Source organism: Setaria viridis, chromosome 5, assembly GCF_005286985.2.
Source record: "Setaria viridis chromosome 5, Setaria_viridis_v4.0, whole genome shotgun sequence".
In the NCBI taxonomy this organism is placed as follows: domain Eukaryota; kingdom Viridiplantae; phylum Streptophyta; class Magnoliopsida; order Poales; family Poaceae; genus Setaria; species Setaria viridis.
Window position 1 is genome coordinate 27,071,557 of NC_048267.2, and position 14,019 is coordinate 27,085,575.

General features: G+C 42.0%; 2 protein-coding genes across 4 annotated transcripts; one reads left to right on the forward strand and one right to left on the reverse strand.

Annotated features, from left to right (window-relative positions):
• Positions 1–1,601: 1,601 nt before the first annotated feature.
• LOC117858054 (transcription repressor OFP14) lies at positions 1,602–2,556 on the forward strand. The gene has a single exon (XM_034741038.2). The coding sequence runs from the start codon at positions 1,685–1,687 to the stop codon at positions 2,420–2,422; it is 738 nt and encodes a 245-aa protein (XP_034596929.1). The 5' UTR covers positions 1,602–1,684; the 3' UTR covers positions 2,423–2,556.
• A 687-nt stretch (positions 2,557–3,243) lies between these two features.
• Positions 3,244–12,291, reverse strand: LOC117858053 (regulator of telomere elongation helicase 1 homolog). Of its 3 annotated transcripts, XM_034741036.2 has the most exons (23): positions 12,085–12,288; positions 11,644–11,969; positions 11,299–11,438; positions 10,909–10,996; positions 10,651–10,801; positions 10,368–10,530; positions 10,034–10,210; positions 9,715–9,839; positions 9,497–9,548; positions 9,028–9,169; positions 8,757–8,911; positions 8,591–8,682; positions 8,405–8,512; positions 8,256–8,324; positions 7,519–7,605; positions 7,058–7,117; positions 6,863–6,978; positions 5,624–5,681; positions 5,452–5,551; positions 4,443–4,498; positions 3,878–4,360; positions 3,607–3,752; positions 3,244–3,494 (listed from the first exon to the last, which is right to left on the reverse strand). In XM_034741036.2, exons 1-23 carry the CDS (start codon positions 12,184–12,186, stop codon positions 3,416–3,418), a joined length of 3,075 nt encoding a protein of 1,024 aa, XP_034596927.1. In that variant the 5' UTR covers positions 12,187–12,288; the 3' UTR covers positions 3,244–3,415. The 3 variants fall into 3 exon arrangements, 2 of the variants coding, with proteins under 2 accessions (XP_034596927.1, XP_034596928.1); XM_034741037.2 differs by lacking the exons at positions 3,244–3,494; positions 3,607–3,752; positions 5,452–5,551 and having other exon boundaries at positions 4,267–4,360; positions 12,085–12,291; XR_011898159.1 differs by lacking the exons at positions 3,244–3,494; positions 3,607–3,752; positions 3,878–4,360; positions 5,624–5,681 and having other exon boundaries at positions 4,442–4,498; positions 12,085–12,291.
• Positions 12,292–14,019: the final 1,728 nt, after the last annotated feature.

Here is a 14,019-nt window from a genome sequence, read left to right on the forward strand (position 1 = left end):
ACCATGCGACGACACGGACCATCGCTTGTTCGCGGCATGCACAACAATCACAGTGGGTAATGGACGCAAAACAAGCTTCTGGCATTCAGCCTGGGGCAAGGTGTTAGACCAAAGGACATTGCGCCCAACATATATGCACTATCCGAGGGGAAAAAAGAAAGCTAGCAGAGGCCTTATGCGACAACAGCTGGGTTAGGGACATAAACATTCACGGAGGACTGACAACGCGGCATCTACAAGAATTTGTAACACTCTGGCGTCTAGCAGCAATGGTGCAGCTGCAACCGCAACAGAAAGACACAATTCGATGGAAGTTCACGTCCACCGGAAAATATTCAGCGGCCTCAGCATACAAGGCACAGTTCCTAGGATCCACTAATGCACCACATTACAAAACAATATGGTATTGCTGGGCGCCCCGAAGTGCAAGTTCTTCGCATGGCTAATCCTCCAAAACCGTGTATGGACATCCGATCGACTTGCGCGAAGAGGATAGCCTCACTCCCCTGCATGCCCCTTATGCCGAGCACAACAGGAGACGGCCCATCACCTAGTGGCTGAGTGCAGATACACCAAGCGAATATGGAGCCTAGTAGCCACATGGACGTCGCAGCCAAGCATACAACCCTCAGAATGGCGTCCAACCGACAACACCCTGGAATGGTGGATGAACATGACTACAAAAACCGAAGCTACTCGGAAGGGAACATGCTCCATGGCGTTGCTGGTTATATGGGAAATTTGGAAGGAGCGGAATAGGCGAATATTCAACCGACAAGAGATGGCAGCACTCTCACTGGTGGCCAAAATCAAGGAGGAAGCCGGTGCATGGATACTAGCAGGAGCAAAAGCTTTAGCGGGTTTTTCATCTAGAGAGTAATCGTGTAACGAGTGTACAAATTTTGAAACACTTCTGTAATCATCTACTCTATCAATGAAATAGGCATTGTCCCGTGCCCATTCGTTCAAAAAAAAAGATAGTAAGTATTGGACTATATATTGGTCTTTCATGCAATATGCACTTCATTCGTGATGAAGGCATCTCAAGGAACTACTGTGGACGGACCTAGTTGCTACATATAGTTTTTTTTTTCCGAAAGGATGGCAAGAGATTTGCTGCGAATTTTATTAGATGAGAAAAAAAACAAAAAGAAGATTGGTACAGAGATCCCCGAGAAATATAGATGACTCGACTAAAGAGTTCACATAATTGTAATGGTGCATTTGCAATATGACTACATCATGACATCATAACCTACTGAAAGCTTGAATATAATTCTACATTTCAACTTTTGTACTCGCTAGAAATAAATGGAGCATCGTAAAATTGTATTAAAAAACAAATAAGCCTTTGGGGTCAGATTTTTTGTTCAAAAATTCCTCTGGAGTCTTTGCTGGGCTTGGCTAAATTAGGAATATGATATGGCCTCTTCGCCGAGTTGACACGACATGCCACATCTGTGTAGCGGTGGGTACACACACAGGAGGGAAATACGTTTCAGGGGAGGAAAACGGGGCCCATTAAGCAGCCCCAGATGAACACCCTGTCCATTCAATCCACCATAAAACACCCCGTTGTAACTCCCACTAGCACGATAAAAAGGGCAGGCGCCACCGGTCGTGCCTCTTGTTTAACGCAGCTTCACATCCCTCACTGTTCCCTTCGCTACCACACGCTAGGCAAATGGAAGATGAGAGGAAGAGAACCAAGCTCCGCAAATCCTTGCAGCTCTACCTTAGCAGGACGCTCAAGAAGATCCCGCCGATGCACATCCCCAGCTCGGCCATTCCAGCGAACATCGCCGGCGCTCGCCTCCTCTCCACATGCAGGTTCCCAAGAACCGCGTCGGTGGACATGGACGGCGGCGTGATCACCGCCGCCACGACCGCCGCCGTTAACGAGAGCGGCAAGGAGCAGGCGGCAACGCTCTCCGACGTCGACCGCTTCCTCTTCGACAACTTCCGGTCCCTCTACATCCACGACAACAACAACAAAGATCCATGCTTCCCGTCATCGTCGCCAGGCACATCCACATCGCTTGCCGACGAGACACAACCAAAGGCAGAGACGTTGTCTTCGTCGGAGTCGATCGCGGAAGACATCAACAAGGAAGCCTGCAGGGCAGGTGAGGAGAGCGGCGACAACACGGCCATAGTGGTGTTCTCCATGGACCCGTACACAGACTTCCGGAGATCCATGGGGAACATGATAAAGATGCACCATGGCCGCATATCACAGCCACTGGACTGGGACTTCCTTGAGGAGCTGCTCTTTTACTACCTGCAGCTCAACGATCAGGCTGTGCACAAGCACATCCTCAAGGCCTTTGCTGACTTGACTGCCGGAACTCATCAAAAGGGCAGTTCAGCCCCTGGAAAAGCCCAGTGGGCTGACAAGAGCGTTAGGAGTAGGAAACGTTAGTTCGGATGGACGGATGGTAACTGTTAATTCAGAAATTGTACAACTCAAAAGCAAGAAATGACATCCATTCAGTGTTTTGTGCTTGCTCTTCAAGGGTACAGGCATGAAACAGCAAGCAGCATGCTGCATTTCAACCTTCAAGTTTCCGGACACTCGGTCAACTGACCATACTACAGAAGAGAATCAATTTGGGGGGCGAATCAGATTTGAGCAGCAGGCAGATAAAAAGAGGAAGCTAACTTAACCCTCCTAACAGTTTTACAGCATACATCAAGAATGCTTTGATTCATGATCCAATCATCATACGGGAGGCTGCTCATGGTATTCTGCGTTTAACAGCAAAGTATCACAGGATGCCATCATGTTGTTTCAGCCATTGAGTGACATATCATAAAGCATACTTCTATTACCCAGAAGGCATAATTCCAACTGTGAAGAGAAGAAAATACAGCCACAGACAAGTAATATATAAACAAATACAGCACTGGATCTGAATTTTTTTACATTGAATAAGCTAAACCTTGCCGATCAGAAGTTTATCATATTAATAAATATACCTGCAATTGTCTGCAATTCAGCTTGATAAAAAAAACAGGACGATCTTTTGTCAGAGGAACTTGATAGACTTATTTCTCAGGAATACAAGGGGAAAATTAAATTTCATGCGGGCATAGACATGAAGGATGATATGGCAAGAGTGTAACCAGAAAAGGTATAGGAAGCCTGAATTCCCATTATATTTGAAAAAGGTCAATGGATCCTCTTCTTATGTGCTTAACAAGCTTAAAGTGGATTTTGGCATGTGCTTTTTTTTCCTCGGATTCCAGAACTGCCATATCACATTCTAAAAATAATTGCATGCATCTCAAGAATGTGAGCATGTTCTGTTGACAAATAGTTATGTGTCAAGTACAACTAGCCCTGCAGTTATCACTAATAAAAATATGATGCATAAACAACAGAAGTGCCTTTATACAAGAGAAAAGGCTGTCATCATGCACTGCAAACACTATATTTTTGAACAAGCTGCTCGTATAATGGAAGATGGTTCTTTGGAACAAAAACCCTGAACCTGTAAAGGAAAGGGGAACAATTGGGTATAAACAAAGGTGCAGTAGCATGAGGGAACAAACAGCAAAGGAAGATTCAATAACAAGTGAAAATGCCAAGAAATGTAATGTTACCCTTCAAGAAGTGGAAGTCTTCCTGGAGAGGAGAAAAGCTTTGCTATTGCTTCAAGTGAGTCTTTGATATGCATAGTTTTCAATTTTAAGGCCTTCATAAATTCAACAAACTCTTTGTACTCTGCGCCACTAAGCTTTTCTCGAGCCTAGTAAACATACCCAAATTGAAGGAACAACAATGTAAATGATGCAAAGATTATCATATTAACAATATAGCATTTATTCTACAAAGCATGACATGAGATCCAAGTACAGTGAAAGAGCAGCATACCAGCCTCAAGAAGGCTGTCCCTGAGTTAGATTCCTGGCCTTCAGATTTTTCACAGATACCCTCATTCTTTCCACATGCTTTTTCTGTGGTACATTTCTTTGATTGAGGTGTAGATCCTTCACCCTGGTATCTGGCCAAAGTTCTTGACTCAATATTTTGAGGTGATTTGGCAGAGATGTCATCCGAGCCAACAGCATCTTTGGATCTATCCATTAGTTTAGCCTTTTTAAGCCCTAAAGGTTTGAAGGTATGTTCCTTCAGATGCCCATGTACTGCCACATCATCAGTCATATTAACAACCTTAGTATCCTGTGACAGTTGGTCTTCAGAGAAGAGCTGCGACATCGATGTAGAGTTGTGCTTTGTAGTAAGGGTAGAACGATTGGCAGGAGTGATCTGAGCCAACTTCATAAAGTTACTCCTCTTCGTGGTCGAACTTACTGATAATGTAATTTGTGGGCACTCATTTTGTGCCCTGGCAGCCTAGCACAAGAAAGACAGCATCTGTAAGCCAAAGGGGCATTAAACTAAATCATGCTCAGCTATGTCAATGCAATGGATTTACCGAATCTGATAGATTCTCTTGAGGCATGCATTTGTTTGTAACTGGTGCTATACAATCTGCATGTAACAACATTTTCAAAACAAGTAGCACATAAATAACAATTGCTAAGAGAAATAGCAAAGCAGCACAAAGAGAAGTAATTAAATGCCAAATTTCCATATTGCATTCTGTCAACAAAATTAAACAAATCAAGTGAGGCTGCACAAAATTCTGGTTGTCCTTTTATATAGTTGCATTGCATATACAAAAAAAAACACAGTTTGGATCACATAACTCATGCTGTAGATATTCAAAACATAATCAACACCATTCGGTGGAGTAGAGCTGGCACTGTGTTTCTATCTGTAGAGAAACTCTTGCTGGGATCATAAATATAAGAAACTGAAATATGTATAATCATGAATTGAATTATTCTTTCTTCTGAGTCATAGGTTGATTCGTACCTTGCACAGCTATAAATTAGATTAAATGTTGTTCAAATTATGTATTCAAATTTGACAAAAATCCTTCTCAGTTACAAGCACATCATGAGGAACTAAAAATGGCATTTTAAATTACAAGCATACAAGATGCAAAATTTGAATCCCCACAGCTTGCTAGAAAATAGAAAGGAGTGTAAGCCCACAGGCATCAATTTGGTAAAAGGCAGCCACTGTAGGTGAATTTTGTTGATTTAGTCCCGTTCTGTTCAAGTTTGTAAATCAAGCCCTTCTAGCTCACTGCTATTTTCTTGATCCTAAACTTCCTACATATATCTAAATGGGCCCTTACAAACATATGGCTAGTGAATTAATGGCACTTCTACTAATACTAACATGGAGTTGTGGACTGTTATCTCAAGTTTGACAGGGTAACCTCCTACAACCCTTAACAAATATCATTAACAAGCACACTGGGTTAAGTTTCAAAAGGAAATTACTTAAAATATTTAAGTGTATGTGAACTTGTGTATAAAAAAGATAGAAACAGATAAAGAAGTCTATCACACTATTCAAAACTATATCTTTACCATTACAATCTGTTTGTTTTAGCTTTAAAGGATCTGAAGTAGCTTTATCTCGAAAAAAACGGGTCAATCCTTGGACTACTTCCCCATACTTTGAGTAGCACTGCAGAAAGAATATAAAGCATAGTAAAGATACCAGCAAAGAGCATTGTAGGAAGACAGTAAATAAATGCACCTTTATATAAGGTCGGAGCCAATACGACATCTGAGATTGATAATTTGACCACGCAAACCTATAGCCAACATGCAATGTAAAGCAACTTTGTTAATTTGAAATGCTAATTGTTCTGTAGAAGTTTGACTGAAACAAGCAACATGGTTCGAGATGCAAAAGCTTGTGCATAACCACATGTTCCTTAAAATTGCATACTTAGCTAAAAAAATGGAAAGACTATTTTGAGATTTTTAAAGTGTTGATCCTTTTTGGGTATCACTCTAGGGATTACAATATGGAACCTAAAGTGTAGTACACTGATTGCAACATACATGAATAACAGAAAAAAAAAGTGAACTCTTTCTTGGTTTCAATAGGACTCCTTAGGGCAGCTCCAGAGTGCGATTTTAGGAGGTGCGAAGAAGAGAGAGAAAATGGTTGAGGAGGTGCAAACGTTGGAGCGTTTTTCTTCGGGTAAAGCTAACGAAGCACCGGAGCCTGAATATGCACCCAGTGTGAGCGGAAAAGGCATAGCACGGGACCCGCCACAGCATGCAAACAGAGAGAGATAGTGCGCATGGTTGATGGGGGAAGAGTATTTTATCTCTACTAGGGCCCACATTTAGAATTCTTAAGCAAACCAAACGCTGGAGCGTTTATTTACTTTCAAAGCACCTGCTGACCTGCCTCCCTTTGCACCCTGTGTAAAGGATATACGCTATAGTTGCCCTTAATGTTCTCTCTGTATCTAGTACTACCTCCGTTCTTAAATATATGATGCCATTGACTTTTTTCATTAGTTTGACTATTCGTCTTTTCTACAAAAAATTATGCAAATAGTAAATCTACAAGTTAAACCAAAAGTCCTTTCGATGATAGATCCAGCAGTAGAGTACCCATTTTACATTATTTAACTAATTGATTAAATAAATATTGTTAGTCAAAGTTTGAGAAAAAAAGTCAATGGTATCATATATTTAAGAACGGAGGGAGTATTAACTAAAAAAATCAAATTATAATGACTGGACAAAACCAAGAAACAACTCCTTATGTGTGAAATGTCACGGCAGGTTGCGCCGACCATGACCGAAATTATAGCAGATCCCCTTTGAGATCAAAGACTGTGCTAGCATCTACTACACCAGGAACATCAAGAAATATTTGACAGCCCAGCACAATAAATAACAGATTTCTGTGGAAGTCGAGCACAAAACCAACAATGCTTAGATTCCTTGCTTAGAGGACTATAATTAGGCCTACCTTTCGTCACAATAGATAATAGCTCCATAGTCATGGCGATGTCTGATAACACGTCCAACAGCCTGATTCACAGCCCTTGCTGCTTGTTGTGTATACCATTCCTGTCCTGTCAACATCTACAAAACAATCACAAGAACTTTTTGTAAAATTGACCAGCAAAGGTCCGCTTGACAATTTACTATGAAATTATTGAACCTTTGTGTTATTATTAGATGCTGCGCCCTGCTTATCCAAATACTCACGCTTCAGCCGAACCTGGAACAGACACAAAGGAAAATTGCAAGATTAACTAGGCCAATTACTCTTGCCGAAAGCCAAAGAGCATAAAAGTTTGTGCAATATGGTAAAAAGCTCGTGCAGGTTAATGAGCAAGGAAGCAAAGAAAAAAGTATTTTATCAGAAGAAAACCCAAAAAATGATGACAAAATCCTTCCAGACTTAGCATTAATTCAACTTATCCAAAAACCCAATGAAGTATGTGTGTGTGAATATCTACACATGAACCCAGCTCAACATACAAAGCCAGCAAAATTGAATATTTTCGGTACATAATTGCCAGTGCCAAACGCACCAATAGGAAAGTAACAAAAGGGACATTCTTGCCTTTTAGAAAAGTTTTAGTTAGACAATTCAGCATAATACAGATAGAAATAAACCTTAGGATCAGTTGGGGTAGCAAAGGGCATTCCAGTAACTATTACTGCCCTCCCAGCACGGTCAGCAAAATCAAGACCCTCACTAACCTGTGAAAGTACAAAAATGCATAAATGAGGGAGGTAAACTTAAAGATTAGCGAAAAAAGAAACATTTTGGGAGTGGTACTCCCAGCACACAGGAGAGCTACGTATCATTATATTAACAAGAAGACAGGATTTGGAACCCATACAACACCACACAATTGTACTATTTGGCCCCTGCCATAATTTGAGACTTTTTTGTTCCATTAGTACACTATTTGGCCCCTGCCATCAAATTAAACTGACTTAGAAAATTACCCCCGTCCTTTTTTCGTCATCAATTCTTTTGTGACCCCGCCATTGTTTACTTCTATAGCTCAATGACTTGTATTTTACTCATAAGATCAGAAATAAGCCTTCTGTGTTCATGGTCTCGTACTCATCCTTTCCGCAGAGCATTAACGAAATTTTTAGCTTTATAAATGTAATGCATTTATCATCATTACAGCACCCAAAGATTTACTATATGCTGTTAAGCATGTTTTATCTTTCAGCAGACAAAAAAAGAAGTAAGCATAGCAGTTATAAAAAATAAATTTGAATCATACAGACTTGCAAAAAAAATCATTCAACACAAGAACATTGAAAGTGAACCTAAAATCAAGAGAAGTTGGAACAGAAAGCAAAGGAAGCTGTTACGGTGAAAAAGAACAAACTTTGCCACGACAAACTGCAAAAAATATTGCCCCAGAAGTAGAAGAATCATTTAATTTCGCTGCATAATCCTGCAAATCAAATGGTTCACAATTATATGAGCATATGAAGTGTTTAAAGTTCAAGTGTATGTAGTAACATATTTCATAACCTCAATTGCATTTGGAAAGTTTGATGACTGCCTAGGCTCTATAACTGGCTGCTTGTGCTTACAGATTCGCTGCCATATCGTGTTCTCAGCTGCTGAACTTGAATGGTTCTGTAAGAGATTAAATTATAAATGTCTAAGGATAAGTACTTCAAGTGATTAGAACTATGAGTCAGAAATTAGGAATACCCTATTTTTCCAGAATTCGATGCACTTATCCATCATAGAATATGAAGGGAAGAAAACAAGGAGTCCGTCTGGCACAATGCGTGCGAAGTTTACTGTAAAATGAGCAAATATGTCAGCAGAACTATATCAGAATAAAAGCAACTGAATTTTGTTACTATTGGCCTACCTATAGCATTACCCAATTCTTGTTTATATTGTATAGTCTCACGCGTGCGATAAGAAGAATTAAGTGCATGTCCAGAAGGGCCCACAGGCACAACTCCAACCCAGATTTGATCTGGGGAAATGACATGAGGATTCTCTAGTCTAACTGGGAATTCACTGGATTCATGGAAAACTTATCTTGATAATCAACATCAAATAGAGAAACCAATATCGATAAGCAACCAACAAAGCTATAAGTCAACGATAACGATTAACTAAATAGATTTGCTTACAGGTTTAGTTCCATGGCTAGTGAATCCAGGGGGGATAAAGTGCCAGAAGTTAATATAATAGAGCGAACACCCAACTTGAGAAATTCTTCCATTGCGAGCCCTGGGTTGAAACACCACCAACTAAGGGTTCTTGAAGATTTACCTGCGAATACAAGAAAATTGTAGACAATTGGATGTATAGTTATTCAGTTGCTGAGGAGGCTAAGTAAAGAGTACACATTATCTTATTTGAAGGGACCATGTCTGATAGGAATCAATGTAATTATTCTAAGCATGCAGTTTAGAATTGAGCAATGAAATGTACCATGTATCACATGTGTTTTTTCCTTTAAATAATCAACTATATCTGGAAGAAGTCAGTGGAATAATACTATGCATGCTGTCCATAGTGAGCAATGAACTGTATCAGGGATTACAGACTTTTTCGTTCATATAAAGAACATATGTTACATATCAACTTTGAACTTACCCAGAACTTTCAATGCGTCTCCAGATGTTTGCTGAAATTCGTTCACATGAAACTGGAAAGATTGAGTATGATCGTAAGAGTACAGTAAAGTATGCAAAGCTTATGCTGCAAATACAAATAGAGAGGGTTGGATGGAAATAACTTAATTGGATGAACACACATTGAAAATGAATGGATTATGCGATCAGAGAGAAACACAGAACTGAAGAGAAACTTACTCGATAATATTTTGCATGGTCTTGACCACCGCCCCTAAAAATTATGTCTAAAATTTCCCTAATCGACTCCAATCTAGACACTGTGGTCTTTGCTTGGACCCCTGGTCCAGTTTCAGCGGAATTTCCTAAATATGCAGGACCAAAACACATTACTGAACCACTTTGCATGAACCATCGAGATATTTGTTAAAAGTTCAATGTGTTCAACTAACACGACAGAGGCACAGAACTCCCAAAAATGGACAACTTTGACCCCCACTAATTATCAAGAATAATAGTGTATTGTAATATAAAGAATAATACCAGAAAAATCAATTACCTTCCTCTAGGAGTAGTGAAGCACAATCAATTGTCTCAATTAGTTTTTTGGATGTGTCTGATGTGATATTCAGTTCAGAGAGAAAATCGTATATGTAACTCCCAGCTTTTGTGTAACCCAACTCCTTGGATTCAATTACCAACTCACCAATTTTTTTCTCAAGTGCCATTAAGAGAGCTGGAAAGAATGTTTTGATAGTACCAACAGGGGATCACTGTCAAAATCCTCGAAGTAAAGGTACAGGCTTCCACATAAGAACAAAATAAAGGCATAGGAGTACAGAATCACGTGGATCCAAGTACAACTTCGAGAAGTTGAAAGAATTTTGGTTCACCTTTGAGGATTGCATAATTTTCAGGGTCAAATTGTTTATCAGCAGAATTTTCAATGGACCTCTTTGCTGAACACAGTTTGATGCATTCATGAGCTTCTGCCACACAAGCAGTTAAGTTATTTGGATGTAAGTCAAAAGAGGCTGCATCTGCGCATATACTCTCCTGCATAAAAGAGTTATGGTAAATTTAAGTCCAAAGTATGGCTGCTTTTGCATTCAGAATTCTCAATTTAAGGCCATTATTGAGAGTTCAGTAACCAATTAAACAGAAGGAGCCCCTTACCAAGTTGTGTGCTTCGTCAAATATAAGTACCGCATTGTCCCATGGTATGCTATTTAAGGAACGACGGTTTCCCGGATCAATAAGATAGTTGTATGGAGCAAACAAGATGTCAACTGACTTCGAAAGTTCCCGGGAGATGTAATATGGGCATCTAAAATAATAAAGAAAAGATGCCACTAGTGGGTCAAAAAAATACATAAACACGCTTGCCATTTATCTATAAAGATGGAAATTACAGAGAAAAAATATGAAACTTACGGGCCGTTAGGTTTCCCTTTCCCAATATTAACCAAATCTTCAATGTCAAAAGGCTTGCTCCCAAGCTCAGGTTTGTTTTTCATGAACTCTGCAGGAAGTGCCATTCATGAGCAATATATGGTTAATTGATGACATTTGCTTTGTTTAGAATAAGAAGGAAAACTAAGTAGCTAAAGGTGGACAGGTCTCCCACTTGAAGAGTCATTTGCAAGAATCAAATAATAATCATGGTATTCAGTGAGATACACCTTGTATCAATCAGAATGGATCAAGGTACAGGCAAGAATTATGCATGTGTGTTTTCTTTTATGGTTGCCATTTATCTTGGTGTGCAGCCTGCAGGGCCAATTTTATGGCTTATCTAATAAAGAACAATTCTGTTGCAATTACCAGCGACAACATTATTATGCTGGCACCGGCGTTTCTTGCAGAGGAAGTGGCAGGCATTGTTCTGTGCTCTTCCACGGAGTTTGCTCACTTCGCTGTGGATGCACATCTGCTCGCGGGAGCCCAGCACTGCCATTTTCGGCCTGTGAAACATTATGCACCAAATCACCAAATCAATTATGAGCCATCAGAGGTTCTGAGATCAGTCAATCTACAACTGCAACTATTGAAGACAGTTCCAGCCCTCAGCTCCATGGCATTCATGAGAAATTACTTGACAGCACACAGTCCGACACAATTAGCTCTCAAATAAGAACAGGGTACTGAAGAACAAGTTCAGTTGCTGACCTGTAACTGGTGGCCTTGAGCTCCTTGATGACCTGCCGGAGCTGGCTGTGCGTCCGGGAGGCGTATATGATCACGGGGTACCCCGAGTGCTGCTGCTGAGACGCGGGGTACCCCGAGTGCTGCTGCTGAGACTCGGGGTCCCCCGACTGCTGGCTCCCGAGCGGCTGGCTCCCGTAGTGCAGCTGCTGGCTCCCTCCGCCGCCGCGGCCGCCGCCGCGACCGCCCCGCAGGAACTCGCCGAAGGTGCGGCGCCACGCGAGCGAGGCGCACAGCAGGCACAGCGTCTTCCCCGTCCCCGTCGGGCTCTCCAGCAGCGCGTTCTTCCCCTGGCCATCGATCCGGCGGGGAGGCGCGAGCACGAAGCAGTCAGAACCGAGCCAAATTTTTGGTAGGGTTTAGCGCGTCGATTTGGAGGATTTGGCAGCGGGGGGGATTGCTTACCTGTTGCAGGGACTCGATGACGCGATCCATGTAGGTGATCTGGCAGTCATAGGCATCGAAGGGGAAGTCGACATCGACGCCGCGAATGCTGTAGACCGGCATTTCGCCGCCGGAGGCGGTAGAGGCGGCGGCGGGAGGAGGTGTGGGCGGGAATGGGGCAAGGCTTGCGAGGGAAGGAGTCCGAGAGTGCGCGCCGAAGAGGAAGAGGGGTTTTGGTCACCCAAGAGGCCGAGACGGCGTTGTTGGACGGTCGCGGAACCACACACATGGGCCGCATCGCACGGACAGGGGCTGCTGCAGTCCGAATTCCCGGTTTGAACAGAACCCTTTCTCTTTTTTTTTCTTTTTCTTTTTTTTTTTTGAAGCGGGGTTTGAACAGAAACTTAGCAAGGCCCGCGACGCAATTACCGTGTTACTCAAAATAAAATCTGATACATTTTCTTTCTTAAGGAAAACCTTATTTCACTTTTGGCTTAAGGATCTGAGAAGAGTCTCTGTGTGCTAAAGAAACAAAAGTATTTTTTTCATGCTTAATTATCATAGACCTACCCCCTCAAAAAAATTATCATAGACCTACGAATAAATTGTTAAAAGCGCCCACAAAAGTGTAAAATGTGGGATGTTTAACCGTAAATTACTGCTGATATAATAAAAATTAGTTCGAGTGATCCTCGCCTACCATTAGAACAATTATACTGCTCCGTACATTTCAAATTATATGTATACATAATTTTTACTATGGATCTACATATATATTATATATAGATACATATCAAAATCTATATATATTTTGGAATGGAAGGAGTACTAGTCTACTACTGCCATTTTTATCATATTTCATGCTAAATTATTGGAAGTACAATAAGGTATAGTTGAGTAGGGGGTGCTCTCGATGCATCAAGAACCATGATCTTTTTTTTGTCTCTTTGACTTTGGAGTACAGTTCTACTACATTCGTTCGAAAATATAGTCTAATTTTTTATATTAGTAGTTGTATTATGATATAAAAAGTCTTTAGAGACATACTTTTTTACTCTAAATTTCTCTTGCATTATATCATTATTTACTAAAATATCAATTCATATGACTTCTGTGGCTATGGTTTCTCTGATGGAGCGGGTTTTTTCCGGTTTATGTGGCTGGAAAAATGTATGGCAAAATGACTTCTCCTTGCTATTTAAAATGGATATAAATGTGAAATGTCCGTAGCATCCGTATCTTTTTCTTTTTTCTTCTTTTTTTCATCTCTTTTCCCTTTTTTTCTTTTCCCTTCCTATTATTTTTCCCTCCTTATATTTCCCATCCTCTCTCTCTTTCTTATCCATTCTCTCCCGCACCGTCGTCCCTCTCCACCCGCCAGCCGCCTCTCCTGCACTGTCGTCCCCTGCGCCCGCCAGCCTCCCACCTCCCCTGCGCCGGCCTCACCTGCGCGGCTGCGCCCGCTGGCCACCGCGTCAGGCCTCCCCTACGCGGTTGCACAGGCCAACTGCCGGGTCCGACCTCCCCAGCACCCGCCGGCATGCCACCTCCCCTACGCGGGCTGTGCCGGCCATCCGCCGGGTCCGGCCTCCCCTGCCCCCCATCGGCTGTCGGCGACTACGCTCGTCGGCTAGCGACCACCTCGCCCTCTCCCCTCCGCCTCCGCCTCCGCCCCCGCCTCCCTACTCTAGGGGCCAAAGCTGGAACTTTGCCCCCGCGGACGGGGAAGAGCCATGGGGAGCCACTTTTTTCGGCTTCCTCCCGATCGAACGACTCCGATCACCGCATTTTGCAGGGCTCCCATGGTGAAGCCATTTCTTCTCTAGCCCTTTGGCAGGGCTTGACCAGAAGCCGGTGGTGAAGCCGGTCAGGAAGCCCTACCAAAGGGGGCCTAAGCTTTAACTCAAAGGCGTGTTGGAAATGCCTACGTTAGTAATTTTTCATCACTGCAAACCA

Bases quoted from the DNA above. Each gene is read 5' to 3' on its own strand.
- LOC117858054 (XM_034741038.2), top strand. From the start codon at position 1,685: ATGGAAGATGAGAGGAAGAGAACCAAGCTCCGCAAATCCTTGCAGCTC.
- LOC117858053 (XM_034741036.2), bottom strand. From the start codon at position 12,186: ATGCCGGTCTACAGCATTCGCGGCGTCGATGTCGACTTCCCCTTCGAT. The intron at 11,439-11,643 runs GTCAGCAACTGA...AATGTTTCACAG, and splicing joins CTCAAGGCCACCAGTTACAG to GCCGAAAATGGCAGTGCTGG. The intron at 3,495-3,606 runs GTAACATTACAT...TTTCCTTTACAG, and splicing joins AGACTTCCACTTCTTGAAGG to GTTCAGGGTTTTTGTTCCAA.